The 17764-nt window shown below is 49.4% G+C and overlaps 1 protein-coding gene across 2 annotated transcripts in view; it reads left to right on the top strand.

The window, feature by feature from the left end:
• The window catches only part of SLC24A4 (solute carrier family 24 member 4), a 138133-nt gene that overhangs the window by 85830 nt on the left and 34539 nt on the right, over positions 1-17764 (top strand). Inside the window, exons 3-10 of one of the 2 annotated variants that reach the window (XM_019745322.2) lie at positions 4885-4961; positions 7957-8031; positions 9028-9112; positions 9647-9750; positions 10543-10617; positions 13680-13705; positions 15258-15311; positions 16889-16974. In XM_019745322.2, coding sequence (XP_019600881.1) covers positions 4885-4961; positions 7957-8031; positions 9028-9112; positions 9647-9750; positions 10543-10617; positions 13680-13705; positions 15258-15311; positions 16889-16974 — 582 coding nt within the window. Of the gene's footprint in view, positions 1-4884; positions 4962-7956; positions 8032-9027; positions 9113-9646; positions 9751-10542; positions 10618-13679; positions 13706-15257; positions 15312-16888; positions 17032-17764 lie in introns of both variants that reach the window. The other variant, XM_019745316.2, reaches the window with a different exon arrangement.

Genomic DNA, 17764 nt, shown 5'->3' with positions numbered 1-17764 from the left:
CAGAACAGGAAGTACGTGTGACCATGCAGTGCACCGTCTGCATTCCCATTCTAGTGTCTCTGGAAGGTTCATGGAAGGAAGTTGAGATGGATGCTAAGTGCCAATTAGCCTGTCCACCCCTTGGGTTATAAGAAAGGAGGATGTCATCAAAGACAGCACTGGGATTTCTTTCGTGCAGACCAGCACAGACAGTGGGCCGTTCACTGGGCGCAGGTTTAAGGTACTTATAGGATGGCCAACGAGTGACATCTAGCTGGGTATGTTAGGTCTTGAGCTCAGGAAAGATTGAGACTTAGGAGAATTCTGCAGATGTTGGAAAGTCAGAGCCAGGTCACCTGGGGAGAGTGCATGGATGGAGAAGTGGGCTCAGGACAAAGCCCCGAGTATATCAGCATTTGGGGTCCCCCAGAGGAGGGTCTCTCTAAAGGAGACTGAACAAGTGAGGAGAGTGTGGCCTCAAAGAAGCTAAGTGAGAAGGTGGGATCACACAAGGTGGGTGAATCTTAACGCATTTTGCTAAGTGCACGAAGCCAGACCAAAAAGGCTACATATTCTGTGATTTCATTGATATGACATTCAGGAAAAAGTAATCTGTAGGGAAAGGAAATATCAGGGGTTGCCAGGGATTGGGGTGTGGGGGAGAGTTTGACTGCAAAAAGGCAGGCAAGGGAATGTGGATGATGGAACTATACTGTCTCGGGTGTGGTGGTGGGTACACAACTCCGTGTATTTCTCAAAACCCATAGAAGTGCATACCACAAAGAATGAATTTTACTGTGTGTAAGATAGATGGATGATTGAGTGGATAGATGATTCATTCATATATATATGTGCATCCGTGCACAAATAGGAAGTGGTCGGTTTTATTAAATGTTTCAAGGAGGTCAAAGAAGATGAGTGACAGGTATCCCTGGATCCATGGAATAGTGGTCTGGACCTCTGTATGGGTGGGTCCTGGGTTATATGTGGCATTAACCTACAAGATGCAATGTACATTCCTCCTTTTAAGAGCACAACCTCTTGCCATGGCCCTTAGAGCTTTCAGGAATACAGAGCCTGCTCCTTGGATAATAGAGACCTTAGCCCTGAGATGTGCACCTGTTGTGGGTAAAATTCTCAGATGAGAAGAGCCTGGTGTTGTTTGGGTTCCCAGTCTGGGCTCTTCTCTCACCTGTGCCAAACCATGGTGGTGTGACTGTAGGAAAATCCTTTAACCTCTCCGAGTCTCTATTTTCTCATCTGTAAAATGGGAATAACCATCCTCTCAGAATTGATGTGGCAGATGAAAGGGCTTGAATAGTTAGTAATGCAGCCTTCAAACCTTGACGTGGGTGCCACTCTGTCCATGGGCCAGCTGCCTGCCCACCTCCCACAAGTCAATCCATCTTCCCCACCCACCCCTTAAGAGCACATCTGCAAGGCTCAGTGTCTAGCCCAGTGCCTGGCACCTAGTAAATGCTCAAGAAACGTGTGTTGGCTTGTACTGTTTTCGAATCAGTGTATTTGCCATCCTAATAACCTACCACTTTCTGAATAATGTTGACTTTCTTCTAAAGTCAAATCGCCCTCCTAGATGAAGAGCTGCCAGCCCTGAGGATGCTCCTGGAAGCATCAAGATCTTGTCCGCCTGTTTCCAGAGAGAGTCCAACACCTACTGCACGGGTGCTCAGTCAACACTTGTTGAACGAATTAATAATTTGGAGAACTAGCAGCACTGTTGGTACAAGTACAGAGCCTTTACAGGGCAACACTAATTCAGGGTTTCTGCAATATAATGGTATCGTATCACCCATGTAACTTTGTGTGTCAAAAAAAGAGGTCAGGTGCACCTAGGAGTCTTGTTTATGGGATGTTAGGAAACTTGGTAGCTAGTGCTGGGGGGTGGGGGGAGTGTTGCAGATGTTTTTGTCCCCAGGGGATCTGTGGTTTCCCCTCTGCTGTTCAGGAAAGCAAGTGGCAAGAAAGACCGACCCCTGCTACCCCCGGCCCTGCACACAGTGGAGAGTGGGTGGACCCAAGGGAGGCAGACATTAGTGTGTGAGGAGCCAGGCGTCTCCAGAACCAAGAGTGATGGAGAAGCCAGTTCTGGGCACCAAGGTTGAAAGAATCCTAAAAAGGGAGTGGGGAGTGGCTGCTGGGTAGTTGTCAGCTTTCCCTCCCCTCCTCCTTCCCCTGGCTCCCGACCCCCACCCCAGGGTGGGGAGGGTGCTGGGAAATCCCTGGTTTCCTGAACTGGGCTCCACCTGCAGACACAGCTCTTCCCTCTCCCTACATCCACCACGCCAGGATTTCTGTGGCTTAAAGACTTAGCTGTGACCTCAAAAGCTGCCTGTGCACCGCCCTACAGATTCCTCCTTGTCCCCTGCGGGGGTTTGAGCAGACAGGGCAGGCTCCACCCCTTTCAGATATGCAAGCGTCATGCCCTTGAACTAGGCCAGATCCCAGGAAGCCCATGAGAGGAGAAAGTTTTCTCAGGAAGCTGGGATTAAAGTGCATTAGCATTGAGAGCATAACGGGCCAGTCTCACTTTGCTCACTCTTTTCCCTACTAAACAGGCTTCGTCTTCTCTTTTGCTTTCATAAACCAAGGCTCATCCTTCTGGAATGGGGAGGACAGAACTCCTACCAAGGGAGGAGTCTGTAAGTTAAGATACTTACAGTGACAGCAGCGTAACTAGCTAAGTGTCACACATCCATTATCTGTCTCATTTAATCCTTACAGCAACCTGGCCAGCAGGTCTGATAGGATCCCTGTTTACAGGTGAGGTGAGGGCCATGAGGTGCCAAGGTAATATATGAGGGGCAGAGACACTTTCTGGAACCTGTCATTGCTTCCAAAGGCAGTGCCTTCCGCAGCTGCGTAGGCTGTCTGCACTGCAGAGTCGCTGTGGTGACAAAGGTGGGAGGGACACAGTTCCTGCTATGGGCGCTCTGTATCCCTACATACCAGTTTCTACAGAATTTGACCCCTGCACTGGGAAGTGGATTGGTCCTAGCTACCAACAGCCAACTGGGGAGAGTAGAGTGACCATCTGCCTGTTTGTAGCCTTTGCTATCCACACCAGAGCATGCCACACAGTAGTGGTGACTACTTCATTCCCTCACGTGGTCCCAGGTTGCAGCTGAAGAAATAGGGGGCTGCGAGGTTAAATGACTCAGCCAGGGTCTCACAAGTTCATGGGTGGTTGAGCCAGGACTCCAATCCAGGTCTCCATCTCCCAATGCAGGGTGGTTTCCATTAATGTTAGAGGCAGCCCCTAGCCCTAGAGAGGGTCTTCCTGTGAGTCCTGGCCTATGTGGCTGGGTCCTTGAGCTGGTCACTATCCCCTCTGAGCCTCCTCTGGAAATCGGGGACATTTATGGCCGCAATGCCTGCCTCATAGGCTCAGGATGTGTGTGGAAGACTTGGGTGGGTCATTGGCAGCTGGTAGCTCTGCTGGTGACTCGCTGTCTTTGCTGGCACAATTGGGACCATGGATGGCATGGCTCATCTCTGCAGCCTCCAGCATATGCATGGGGTTGCAAAAGCAAGGCTCTGTGGCTGGCGGATTAAAAGCCTGTTCCTCCCAAGGACAAAGCCTTTATAACCCTCGTCCTGCTGGAGGCAGATGATATGTAATCACAGCAAAAAAGCAGCATTACTTTGTTTTAATTTTCAAAGAGTTCTCAGGATTGGATAAATCACCGGCTCTCAAAACCCTGGTTTGGAGAATCAGGAACTGCCTCGAATTTTCATGGCAGAAATGTCTATTGATCTGCACTGAAGTATCCCAGACAATTAGTTGCATTTCTGTTGGAAACAAGATCTTGGCCACAGAAACGCCAAGTCTTTCCCTTTACAATTTTCCATCCCTGAGCCGACAACCCTTGAAGTAGATCCATGCTCTTGAACTGACAGAGCAATTCTATTAAAGAAGTTTGATGATGGGGGGGGGGGGGGGGAGAAAGAAGTGAAATAATCCATATTTCATTAAATAAATGCTGCTTGTTTTAAAGTGGGAGCATTTTTCTGGGTGTCTGGGCAGCTAATCTTTTCTATGTCTTGTTGGGAGAATCTAATCTTGAAAAACAGCAAAGTCTCCATATAAGGGAGAAACCACCACTGTCAGAGCTTAGGGCCAAATTATATTTACAAGGAAAGGATTTTTGTCCTGGGAGTTTATTTAACAAGCATTTGTCAAGCGCTCACCATGATCCAGGAGTCACTGTAGGAATGTAAGGGGTTCACAAGGGTAACAAAAGCCTTCGTACAGGACGAGATGATACAGATCATTTTTGTTAGCAGTGTAAGTATTTTTGTTAGTGTGGATCACTGCCTTCTAGAAGCTTCCGGTCCAGCTGATGTGATGAGGACCAGTGAAGAGGACGTGGGGGTGTGGTAGTGTCTGACGGGGGACCTGTAGAAATGACATTCTCAAAGTACCCATTGGTTGTCTCCAATGGAGGGGTGGGGTGAAAAGGAATTATTCTTCCATTTCCCAGGAACATCCTGAGGCCTGAAAGGTAGATGAGTTGCTCAAATCACTTGTGAGGCGTCGCCAGGGGGGCGTCAGGGAGTGTTTGATTCCCGGTGCGGAGGGCTCTGCACCTCACAAGGCCTCCCACCCTCCAGGACAATGAGAGCCCACACAGGAGAAGTGGTGCGCTCCACGGCAGGGATATTCTTGGGATCAAAGCAAGGCCCATGACATGGTACTCGATAAGCCAAGGTGCCAGTGGTAGCACACCTGGCACCTGAGTGGGCCTCAGGGAATCCAGGCCTGATGCTCTCGGCCCTCACCCCATCCTTTGCTCCACCTCAGCCTCTGGTCCTGCTCTGAGATCTACCCCTGAGACTCACCTCCCGTTGATAACTGATGCTCTGCTATGTCCTCTTGTCTTCCAGCAATTCACGAGTTCCCCACAGACCTGTTCTCCAATAAGGAGCGACAGCACGGAGCCGTCCTGCTGCATATCTTCGGTGTAAGTGGCCCTCCCAGGGTGGGATGTTCCTAGACGTCAGGCAGGTGAAACCTGTCTGCAGAGCACAGCAGAGCCATCGTGTGTCACACCTCTTGTCCAGTCCTTGTAAGAGCCCTGTGGGAAGTGCAGAGACTGAACTCGTTTCACCGACAAAGAAAGAGGGTCTTAAGAATGTCAGGGGACTTGCTCAGTGTCACAGCGAGTGGCCCCAGACTCAAGACAAGAATTCAGGTCTTCTGGTGCCTTCTTTTCTGCTTTTATAAAATGGGAATGATAGCATCTTTCCCAGATGTGTAAGTATACGTGAATGTGGAAAGTGCATCAGACATCGCATGGCACATAATAAGGTCTCTGTATGTGCCTGCTATCATGATTCCCCCTAAATTTACCACCTGGGCATAATTATAGTTTAAAACTTTGGCGCACTTCCCAAACTTCCCTGTTTTCAGATGGGCCTTGATGACAAACGGTGGAGTTTAAACAGTAATTTAAAGAGGAATTATAGGTAAAAGTTGCTCTTCTCTCACAGGGGTAGGCAAACTACAGCCCGCAGCCACTACCCATGTTTATAAATAAAGCTTTATTGGGACACAGCCATTCCCATTCATTTCTGAATTATCGATGGCTGCTTTGCGTCAGTGGCAGACCTGAGTAGTTGTGACAGAAACTACATGGCCCACAAAGCCAAAAATAGTAACTGTCTGTCCCTTTGCAGAAAAAGTTTGCCAGCCCTATTGTATGGTGTGGGGAATTGAAGGTAGTCACACTTAGCTCTTCCAGTTTGGATTCTCTTCAGTCCAGCTGCATACACATTTCCTCCTGATTAGGTCCCGACCACTTGGCACCATCTGCTTATAGATTTAAACCCAACCAAGTATTAGCCTTTACGAGAGATAATTAAGAAAGTGAAAGCTGGGATTCTCACGTAGATAGTAGCCACCAGCGAATTATGAATGACTGAGATTTTAATTAACAGGTTAAACCATTAATGAAAATTAAGGTAAGAATGAAGATTATAGGCAAATTTTGAATGACAGGCTGGTGTATGATTTCTGTAGTAATCTTCCTAGTTTCTCTGGCTTTCCCATGCACCCTCTCCCCCACAACCCCTTTCACTAAGAGGGTGTGGATTTGATGAATTAGTTCCGTAGCTCTGTCTTTCTGCCTCATGAGAGTCTTGGCATTGCTGAGACAAAACGTTTTTTCTTGAACTTGAGAGAGCACGTCAGGAATTTTGCAGGCACCCTTCGGAGCAGGGGTTACCAGACTATAGCGGACAGGCCCAATCCAGCCTTGCCTCCTGATTTTATAAATAAAGTTTTATTGGAACACAGTCATGCCCATTCCATGGCTGCTCTTCTACAGCAGCAGAGTTGTTGTGATAGGGGCTGAGTGGCCTGAGCAGCCGGAAATACTGTCTGACCCTTTAAAGGAAAGTCTGCTGAGCCCTTCTACAGCACAAGAGAAGGCTCTAGTTTTGGTCTAAGAAGTTTCTCAGAACTTCCCAATCTAAGATGGGAATAGTAGCACCCTCTTGACCCCCCTTTTCTTTCCAGTGTTTCAGAAATGTCAAGGGAGCCAGAAGCTTTGCCTGGGAGACGATGTTAGGGGTACTCTCTGGGGGTGTGAATTCAAGTCAGAATCCTGAGATTCGTACTGGGGTCTTTCTCACCTCACGCTCTCCCCGTTACCCGTACCCTCAGTATTTGTTTCCTTTTGCTCCCCCCCCCCAAAAGATAATCAAATCCAGAGACAGCATGCCTGGACTCCAGTAGACACCTGCCTCAGGTGCCTTGGCCACAGCTGGTGTAGCTTCTGTTTTATTTCATTGTAGTTAGTTAATTTTGAAGTTGTCAGATTATCATACTGATTTGGGTGAAGCAGCCTAGCCTTTCCCAGTTTTGCAAATAGGGGCTCCATATCACTTTTTCTTTGAGGAAAGAAGTGGCTTCCTCCAGTACTTAGCATAAAACCTCATCTCTTTTTTGTGGGTCCTGGTCCGTTCCTCTCCCTCCACCCTCACATTTTCCACCTTCTACCTCACACTTGCTTTATTCTACCTGCCCCAGTGACTTTGCTATTCCTCAGATGCATCAAGTACACTCCTGCCTCAGGACCTTTGCACTTGCTGTTTCCTGGTGGTTATAGACACTTTATTTGACTATTTGTTTGTCCCCCACGAAGGTAAGTTACAAGAAGCAGGGGCTTTTCCTGGCATCCTCCCCACATATCCCTGATGCCTGGAATAGTGCCTGGTACATAGACGATCTCGGTAAAGCTGTGTTGCATGGACAGGGCAGGGAGGGTTCTGTATATAAAACCATTTTAAAACTACTGATCTGGTTTTACTCTGTCATTAAACAGATGAAGAAACTGAGACCTAGGGATGCAACTTACTGAAAGTCACGTGGAAAATAAGTCCCAGAATTGGTATTAGAATCCAGATTCTTTGTTCCATGAGTCTCGCAATGTCAATGGCTCGTGTATTTAACCTGTACCGCCATCGAGTAGTGTCCCTGGAAATGCCAGATCTCAAGTTGCCATTTGTTTTGGCAGGGGATGAGCAGGTAATAAGGAAATAGCGCCCTCCCTAAAAATAAAGGGGAAATCAGTATGACTATTATTTTAAACTCTTAAAATGGTGATTTTAAATGCTTTCCTTTAAAAGTCAGGTCTTACCTTCCGAGGGCATACACTCTGGTCCTGAGAGAGAGCTGCTTCTTTAAGAAAAGAGGAAGGAGCATAAGACCATGTGGCTGGAGTTTTCATCCCCTGTGCTGCTCAGCAAGTATTTCTTCTCTCTAGGCTTCAGTTTCCCGTTTGTCAGGGAGAAGGCTGAGGGAGCAAGTCTATATGGTGCTGGCCTTTTACTCCCTGCCCCATGTCCCTCTGGCCTGTGCCCCGGCAGGCTGGTTTGGGGTGTGATGGATGCCCGGCTGTGCCTCACTGGCAGCAGGTACCCTGGCTGATGCTCTGTCTCCCGTCTCCTTCACAGGCTCTGTACATGTTCTACGCCTTGGCCATAGTGTGCGATGACTTCTTTGTTCCGTCTCTGGAGAAGATCTGCGAGGTAGATGGGAGAGACTTGGGGCCCCTCAGTGAAGCCTGGGTGGGGCTGGGATGGCAACGCCGTGTGGCCTGTCAGAGGCAGGCGGGGGAATGCCTGGAGTGGGGCGCACTCTGGCAGTGAGGATGGTCAGGTCAAGCAAGCACTTCGTGTCGCCACAGCAAAGCCTGACCGAAACCCCCACATTAGAGTTGGCAGGTGGCGTCCTCTCCCAAACTTGGCAGAAGAAATTGCTTCACGGCTGGATGTCAGGGCAGTTAAGCCAAACCTGGTTACTTAGGGAGCATTTGACATAACCTGGTATAGAAGGCAGCTACCAGGTGGGGATTTGTGTCCCCAGGGAGGACGCTGAGCTGCACCAACAGGGAACGCCGTTCGTCCCAACCTTTGCAGGCTGACATTTTCTCCTTTTAATTATTTTGTCAAGTTTTCACTTTCTTTTCTTCTTTATCCCCATATACAAGACCCCAGTTGATCTCTGCTCTGCCTTACTCTTGGCTTCTAGCCAAGGAAGGAAAACCACCTCTGTTTTCAGCACCTACTGTGTGTGGACTGCTCAGGGCTTTGCCACGCTTTATTCTGTGAAATTTCCCAGTGGCTTGAGGCCATGTTGTTGTGACATGTGCAGCTGGAGACATGGATTTAGGCACTTCTCTGTTATTTCACCCTGTTGCTGGGCATAGAGCAGGGACTGGCTACTTTTGACCTGGGCCCCCTAAACAATGAGTGACCAGGAAAAAGTACACAAAGGCTTTGCCCTCACCTCCCTTTGCCCCTATCAGATGGGGCCACGTGATTGCCTCCACATGGGGGAACGGGGCAGGGGACTCTGGGATGAGGGCCCAGCAGAGTGCCTGAAGACGTGTGCTCAGAGTGCAGGGCAGAGAGGCATCCAGCTGAGGAGCTGGCTCCCTGGGCTCTCCCTGGGTGCCAGTGTCCGGTTAGCATGACCACTGCCCCACGTCATAGCCTGAGGGTCTGTGGTCACTTCTGTTTCAGAAACTCCATCTGAGTGAAGATGTGGCAGGAGCCACCTTTATGGCTGCAGGAAGCTCAACGCCCGAGCTGTTTGCTTCTATTATAGGTAAGAAATCCCACCAACCCAAGACACAGGATCTGCAGAGAGCCCAGGTTTGGTGCCTTGACCAGTGAGGGCATTTGTCCACTCTGAGCCTTAGTTTTCTCATCTGTAAAACGGGAGAACTGGAGAGACAGGAAGTACGTTAGTGGTTCCCTAGGGCGAAACCACTGGCTGGAGTAAGGGTGCTAATGGGTACAGGGTTTATTTTTGGGGTGATGGAAGGGTTATAAAATTAGATTGGTTGCATACTTCTGTAACTATATGGCAAAACACTAAATTGATGCTTTAAACATCAATTTTATGGCATGTGAATTTTATCTTAACAAAGCTGCTCCAAAAAAATGGGAGAATTGGAGCAGCTGGTCCCTGGGCACTCCCACCTCTCTGGTTTTGCCATTCTCACAGCATCACAGGTGGTCTGTTTGATAGTGAGAACAACTTCCCTTGGTTTGTGGGGATGTGGTAAGGTCAGGGGGACACAGAACTTACAGCCAGCCTGGGCTTTGTGGATGAGGGCTTGTGCCTTTCCCCTCCCAGGTGTGTTCATCACCCATGGAGACGTCGGGGTTGGGACCATCGTGGGATCTGCGGTGTTCAACATCCTGTGTATAATCGGAGTCTGTGGGATCTTTGCGGGTCAGGTCAGTGGTTTCTTTCCCCTTGTGAAGTGACATAAAGGACAGCAGTGGCGAAACACAAGGCCCAGTCTTAGCCATGCCCTTAACTCCCCGAGGCTTTGAGTGAGTCAGTTTCCCCCTCCAGCGCATGTCCTCGTGTGTAACTAGGGCGACTGACATTCCTCCACCTCCCGCGGTCTGTGGGTCTGAGAGCAGGAAGAGTGTCAGTTCTCTTGTCCAGTCTGAGGGTGAGTGTTCATTCGACAACAGTAAATGTTTAAGAGGTAACCCTGACCCTGAGCTAGATCCTGGAAATGCTTGGGGTCTGCCTTTGCCCTCCCAGCAGGGAGCATGAAACTGGCCTGTCAGTGATACCCCACCAGCATCTTTCAGGGCAGGTGGCTATTAGACTTGACCTCAGAGCATCAGGCTCGTGGGCAGGCCCTGTCTGGCCGAAGGAGGTACAGAAGGACACCCAGTCACCACCAGAAGGGGTGTGGAGCAAGTGCCTCTGGCTTCAGCCTTGACTCAGGGCCCCTGCTGTGAAATGTGTGCTGTTTTTACCTTGGAGGAGCAGAGGGCAGCGCTGCCATCCCTTACAAACACTCCACAGTTTTGTTCTGTTCCCCAAATATGAAGAGGAGCACAGGGTAGCCCTGAGCAGCCAGGCAGATTTATTTCTGGTGGCACAGTTAGGAAGAGCTCCACGGGCATGTCCCTATACCTGCAGGTATCTGGGAATGGTGGGGAAGCCCCCAGCAGCTGTGCCTGCCCCATCTCCCCAGCCCATAGTAGCTGACAGCCCTTTGCTCACAGGTGGTCCGTCTGACGTGGTGGGCCGTGTGCCGAGACTCTGTGTACTACACTCTCTCTGTCATCGTGCTCATTGCCGTGAGTTCCCCTGCCACCCCTAAAGTGACAGGACCCTGCATGCCTTTGTCCCTGGCCCTATAACCAGAGAACCCATAGCACCCCAGCCATGGGGTGTGCTGACCACTCTGCAGTCACATTGACCAGTCCCCTCACCACTGTGAACCCCTTTCCTGAAATCTCATACCGGACACCTTGGTTATGGAGCAAATCCAGGGACCACTTTGGAGGCAAAAGCCTTGAAAAAGCCAGAGCACGTGTTGTGTGGTCCGTGCAGTTACATTCAAGCACGTTGCTCATTAGAGGCCCTTCCGATCCTCAGAACCAGTTTACTAAGGAATGGAGTTCCAGTTGTCACCGCCCACTGCAGAGCAGGAAAGAGAGAGGCCAGATGGGAGGCAGCAGAGTTGGCAGCTGGAGGTGGAGAGGGGGTGGAGACAAGGCAGAGGAGCCTGAACAGGGATCCCTACAGCTTGTTACTGAGTGTGTGAGGGAATCCCTGTGGCCCCCCGAGGGCAGGGGTGACATCATGGCCGATGGCAGTGAAGTACATGACATAGTCAGGCTAACTGCTGAGGAGCTTGTCATCCACAGGGACGTGGTTTCAATCCCAAAGGAGCTTTAAAGTGGTGGCACGAGGGCAGGTCATATTCAAGGAGGGCAGATGCCTGTGGCATGTCCAGATTTTAGGGTATGGAATGTGCCCTGGAGTGACGGTTCTCAGCCTTACATGATCTAGTGCCAGCTGTATATAACCATCAGTTCTCTACTGCTATGTAACAAATTTCCCCCAAATCAGTAGCTTAAAACAACAAATATTTATTATTCCCATTTTCTTTTTCTTTTTTTAAAACTTTGGTGTACATTTGAAAACTCTGGGTAATTTTTTTTAAATGTTTTCATTGGGGAATATTGAGGAACAGTGGGTTTTTCCAGGGCCCATCAGCTCCAAGTCAAGTCATTGTCTTTCAGTCTAGTGGAGGGCACAGCTCATCTCCACAACCAGTCACCGTTTTCAATCTTTAGTTGCAGGGGGTGTAGCCCACTATCCCTTGTGGGAATTGAACTGGCAACTCTGTTGTTCTGAGCTCACACTCTAACCAACTGAGCCATCCGGCTGCCCCTACTCCCATTTTCTATGGCTCAAAATCTGGGAGCGGCTTAGTGAGTCCTCTGGCTCAGGGTCTCTCACAGGTGTCACCTGAGGCTCCCGTGAGCAAGGATCACGTGGCTGCTGGCAGCCTCAGGTCCTTCCTCCCTGGCTATTCCATGGTGAAGCTCACGACATGGCAGCATGGGAGATTTGTACCAAGATGGAAGCCACAGTGGGTCTGTTTGTCACCTCATCTCGGAAGTGACAGCTCATCACTTTTTCCATATTCTGTTTGTTAGGAGCCAAGCGCCTGGGTCCAAGCCACGTACATCAGGGGAGCATGAATGTCAGGCAGTGGGATCCCTGGGGCCATCTGAGAGGCTGCCTGCCACACCCCAAAAATGAAAGTTACAGATAAAATCATTTACCTACACACAATTTCCAAAAATCAACAAACTGCCCAAAATATAATATAAAGAACAAGTGAAAGTAATTTATAACAAAAGAATACCTATTTTCGTGTGTAAAGGTTTTGGCATGAAAATGCTAAAACACCCAGATGCCATCTGTTGTCCCCATGTGGAAAATCTCTGAGCCTGACAACTACCAGCTGAGACTGAGGCCGGGGGGGCGAGCTGACTGCACCTTAACCCCCATGAGCGGTACCAGGTCTGATGACATGATTTTCCAAACTTATGATGACTCCTGATAAAATCCTAAAAGAGCCAAATACAATTATCCCTCCTTTTGCATGACAGTTACCTTACTAGAAAATGAAATATTTATTAAAGCCATGTAAAAATACTTTGATTTGGGTAATGCCGTTAGGTTCGAGGCTCAGGTTAGTTAGTTAGTTCATTAGTTAGTTAGTTATGTCACTTCCCTGAATATTTAGAGGACATTTAAGACTTGTGCCAAATGTGGAAATGCTTCTCCAATAGAACCGTTTCACATCTTCTAGGCTGGCTAACACCCCTGGCTTTCACTGCCTCTACATGTCAGTAGCCCTCCATTGGGTTGTACAGACTGAAAATATCTCCGTAAACATCCCCCAAGTTCCCCAGGTGGTGGCACTGATCTCCCCTCTGTTGAGTGGCACTTCCTCAGAGCCTTGAGTTTGGAGAGCCTCACAGCGATTGCCCCGCCAGGACAACCCTCTCAGAAGCGCACCCCAAAGCAACTCCTGTGTGTGTTGCCCGCCATGACAGCCAGGACAGGAGTACAAGGTGCCCAAGTCCACAATGGCCCCCTGGCCTCTCCTGGGGTCCTGTATAGGGACCCTCATATCTGCAAGATCACATGGTCACAGCCCCTCCACCTCCCTGTCCACACTGGGCCTGGCTGGGAGCTCACAGGAGTTCTCCCCGGACCACATTCATCTATGTCACATGTTGAAGATGCAGGCGGGGTTGTTGGGCAATGTTAGGGCCCAATTACTAGGAAGTCATGGCATCCCCACCATCGCCCCGGCCTCCTTTCAAATGATACAAGTGGGTCCTTTGCCCTCAGAATTTCCAAAGGGATTACTCTTTATTTTTAAGAAGATGGCACTCCTCTCTCATACACACAGGCACCACGGGTAGGTAGGTAGGTAGGTAGGTAGGTAGGTAGGTAGGTAGGTGATAGACAGACAGATAGACAGACAGACAGATAGGTGTCTTTTCAGTTTTTAAGATTCTTGATTATAGCAATTCTGTTCTGACCATGAGGGCAGGCCCCTGCCAGGTGGCTACTTGGACCATAATGAAACACAGGCCATTTCTTGGGGAGTCCCACGTTACGCTGGGCTGCAGCTTGCAGCATCTGCTGACCTAGATTTCAGCTAAGGCAAGATCACCCTCTGCAGTTGAACCCAGAACTGGAGAGAGGAGCCCAGTTTTCTGTAGAACACACAATAGCCGAGATGTGTCTGCTCTAGGTGCTTTGTGGTCTGCATTTGTTTTCTGGAAATAAATATGTACCCCCACCCTTTGTTTCTTTTGCCTTCTAGTTCATATATGATGAAGTTATTGTGTGGTAAGTTTTTCAAGTTTGTTTCATGTTTTTCCTTTTTTGTTAGTAATCTTGCTTGATGGGTTCCTTGCATCTCCTTTAAAATTATTTTTACACACACAAGCTTATGAACTTGTGAAAGTAAGAAGGGTATCATTCTAAGCAGTCATGCCTTTATTTCTCCTTTCAAAGTGACACAAATTGTTCCCCTTAATATTCCTGCCCTGCCAGATAACAAGATATATTATAAAGCTAAAATAGTGAAAATGGTAGGGTCTTTTGCATGGGGATAGCCAGATGGACTATGGAACCGAGAATCTAGTAATGGGCCCATTTCTGGGCTGGGGATATGACAGGTATTGTGCCAAGGCAGTGAGTTAGGGAGGGGGTCTCAGATACTGCTGGGATAACCAGGAGTTGTCAGGTGCTTGGAGGAGGGAGTAATTAATAACTAATTGATTAATGGGCAGAGTTCTGAACAAGATAACATCAGCTCTCTCCCTCACACCTTATACAAGAATAAATTCCAGATGAATTAAAGATCTCAGTAAGAAGCAAAATTAAAATAATATAGAATAAAGCATAGGGACTCACCTTCAAGACGCTGAGGTAGGAAAGGATTCCGGAGTTAAGATGTATATGGCACAAACTTGAAAGAAAAGATTGATGTTTGTACTCTACAGGGCATGGCTGTATCTTATATTCATGCACCACAAAAATGTTCTCTTCGTGATCGTGAAACAGACTCTGACCCCGTATGTGACTATTTGTGGGAATATAGTCAGGAGGCCGGATGTGAGCGGGTGCATGCTTCGGGCCCCCGCCTGGCCCCTAACCCCCATTGGTAGATGGAGTTGGGTGGGAAGGTGCTCAGATTGTCTTCAGGTCCCTTTGTGGTCCTTGGGTTCTTGTCAGCAGAGGAGGAGCTCCCCAAAGGACTGTACCCCATGCTGGGCACATCGACAGCCTTTAGTACACATTTGTCGGATGAATGAACAAACGGAAGCCAAAGCTGTGTGGCTCCTCAGAGGCTCGTGGTCAGAGCCACAAAAACCCCACTGTGCGTGGGGTTTGGTGCTGTATCTGCAGCACAGCAGTAACTGTGTGTCCCAGGAAGACCCCCGCCCAATAGTTTCAGCCCAGGAGGTCCTGTGCCCCTTCTTTAGGCAGTTTTAGGACCCCTTCCCCCTGCACCCACAGCCTATCTGCTCCTTGGCAATCCTCAGGTGACCGTGGGGCCTCCTATTGTCAAATCTGCATGACTCCAGGCCACTTGCCTCCCTGAGTCCTGGGATATGGTGGCCCTAGCCCCTTCTTTTTCTAGGTGGCTGGGGGAACTCTGCCTGAGTCCTGCAAACCCCAACCTCAGTTTTCTCTCTGTCACCAAGAGGGCTTTAGTTTGCAGGACAGCCACGGGCTGGGGTGGCTCACCCACTGGCCTGGATTCCGGGTCCTGGGTCCTGGGTCCTAGGTCCTAGGCCAGACCCTGGGGACGGGAAGGTCAGAGCACATCCCCCCTTGCTACACTCTCTGTACCTCCATACGCGCTAACCACAGTCTGCTTTCTCTCTTTGAGGTGGGAAGGCCTGGTGCTTATCATCTTGTACGTGTTTTACATTCTAATCATGAAGTAAGTGCCCTTTCTCTTCTTCTGGGCTGTCTGACACCTCCATTCACGTGCTGCTCTAGCCTTTTGTTAGAGCAGGAAGCACACTTCCACCAGACCTTTCAGTTACTTTAGGCCAGCTCCAGTTCTCCGGGGGACACCCCACTGGGGGCGGCCAGAATGGAGGAGAGCTGTTCAGACAGTTTTGGGGTGCTGTCTACACCGGGCCAGGGGAGTCAGGGCTGGTGGGTGGAGGACAAGGCTGCCCCCAAAATGAGTAGCAAGCGAGGCCCTCTCTCCCACCCTGCTCCGTGCTTCTCCATGGCCCAGGGTGACCACTCCTTTTTGCTGTCTACAATAAATCTCCTGATAATTTCATACCACTCTTTGAAAGGGCCCAGCAGCCTCACTTCTGTTCCAGGCTTCATATAAAGCTGCCTCTCGGGGCTGCTGCTTTGCACACCTGCAGGGGGCACCACTCATAGTACCGAAGATGCAGACACCGCGTCTGGGGTTGTGCACCTTTGGGGCCTTCTGGAAGCTGCACGTCAGAAGCCTCTCAAAACTACCCATGAGGAGTATTATTCAGCCGTAAAAAGGGAAGGAAATGCTGTCCCACGCTACAGCGTGGGTAAACCTTGAAAACATGATGCTGGGTGAAATAAGCCAGTCACAAAAGGACAAATATTGTCTGTCCACTTACACCAGGTACCTAGGTCAGATCCATAGAGGAAGAAAGCAAATTAGAGACTGCCAGGTGCTTGGAGGAGGGAGGAATTAATTAATTGATTAATGGGCAGAGTTCTGTTTGGGATGCTGAAAAGTTTTGGAAATAGATACTGATGACGGCTGCCCAACACTGTAAATGTAATTAATGCCACTGACTTGTGCATTTCAAAATGGAAAATAGAGTAGCCAATTTAATGTTGTATATATTTTTCCACATATAAAAACAAAAAGGAAAAATTGCCCATAATCTGAGCCATATTCAGGTTTTATTTTCTTCATCATATCTCTACAGGTAATTAAAAAGAAACACAACACTGAGTTCTATGAGGTTATGAATTGTAATGTTTTATAAAAATGGGTGATAAAGTATCCAGCTGCAGGAGAATTGTCCGTAAAAGTTCTCTCTGAGTGCCTTTTAGTGAGGCGGGCAGCCTGGGGGTGTGAGACGGAGAAAGTCTCTTCTCTGTGGGGTGGGTTGCTGGGTGCAGAGAAGGCCCCCTAAGACTCTCACCTGTGGGGGAAGGGCAGGCCTGCTAATGCCTCCTTCCAGCCTGTCCCTGAGGCTGGGCTGAGCTTTTATAAGGACAGGCTTGTGATGTGCAGTAGGTAAGTAGGCATTGGTCATTTTCTAGGGCTGACGGGTTTTTATCTCACTGGAAGCCCACTAACAGGCCCCTCAGACTGCACTGCTCTCCAGTTCCTTTCAAGGAACTCTGTCAGCTGGTTGAAAAGCTTCGGTTCCCCAGGCCCCTCACTGAGGGACACTCCCAGGGCCCCCTGACCCTGTGTAGGAATGTGGGGTGGGGGGAGGCCCCAGCTCTCTCCCCTGCCAGGTCTCTCCCACAGCCCTGACCTCCTGCTTTTGCTTCCAGGTACAATGTGAAGATACAGGCCTTTTTCACCATCAAACAAAAGACCATTGCAAATGGCAACACGGTCAACAGTGAGCTGGAGGATGGTAATGATTACTGTGATAGTAGCTCTGATGACCCTTCCATGCCATTGCTGGGGCAAGGTAAGGCTGAGCAGACAGGAGTGGCCGAACCCTGTGGTTGGAACCACTCTTCCCTTCTCTGTCCTGCACACACACACACACACACACACACACACTCCCTCTAAATTGTCATTCTCTCACCTTTGGTCACAGGACCCTAAATGAGGAGGCAGAGTCAGTGTGGATGTTGCTCAGATTGGCATTTGCTTAGGTGGGAAAAAGATGAAATAAAAATCAACAGTCACGCCCCTGGGGATTCCCCAAGCTGCCTGAGGAAGGTTCAAGGCCTTCTCGGCTTTTCGGAGAGGCAATGAATTACATCTCTATCCCATATAAAAGGCCAGCGACAGGAAGGTGAGGACTTGTGGTCGCAGGGCAGGCCCAGGTCTCCCTGTGATTTCTCAAATGCCAGGCCCAGTTCTGGAGAACTCTGTTCTGAAGAGACCCCTGGCTCATTGCCCAAAGGAACAGCAAGGCCAGGAAAGGTGAGCAGTTGCTGAGCAGGAAATCTCAGACCTGCCCCTGAGAGCCCTGCCTGGGGGCTGCAGCCTGGTCTCAGCTTCTCTTTGGCCTTGGGGGGCAGGGGAGTCCTGGCCTCCAGAGCCAGGCCCTGTCACCTCTGTCAAGTTTCCCAAATCATCTAGGCCTGACCGGCTGCTGCTTTGGAAACCTTGTCTTAATCCAGCCAGTTACCGGGGATTCCCTCTGTGAGGCAGCTGCCAGGAAGGTGAGCGAATTCACTCTCTTCCCCGCC

This window comes from Rhinolophus sinicus, linkage group LG03 (assembly GCF_036562045.2).
Source record: "Rhinolophus sinicus isolate RSC01 linkage group LG03, ASM3656204v1, whole genome shotgun sequence".
NCBI lineage: Eukaryota > Metazoa > Chordata > Mammalia > Chiroptera > Rhinolophidae > Rhinolophus > Rhinolophus sinicus.
Note: the sequence above shows the minus strand (reverse complement) of the source record. Positions and strands in the feature narration are given on the sequence as shown.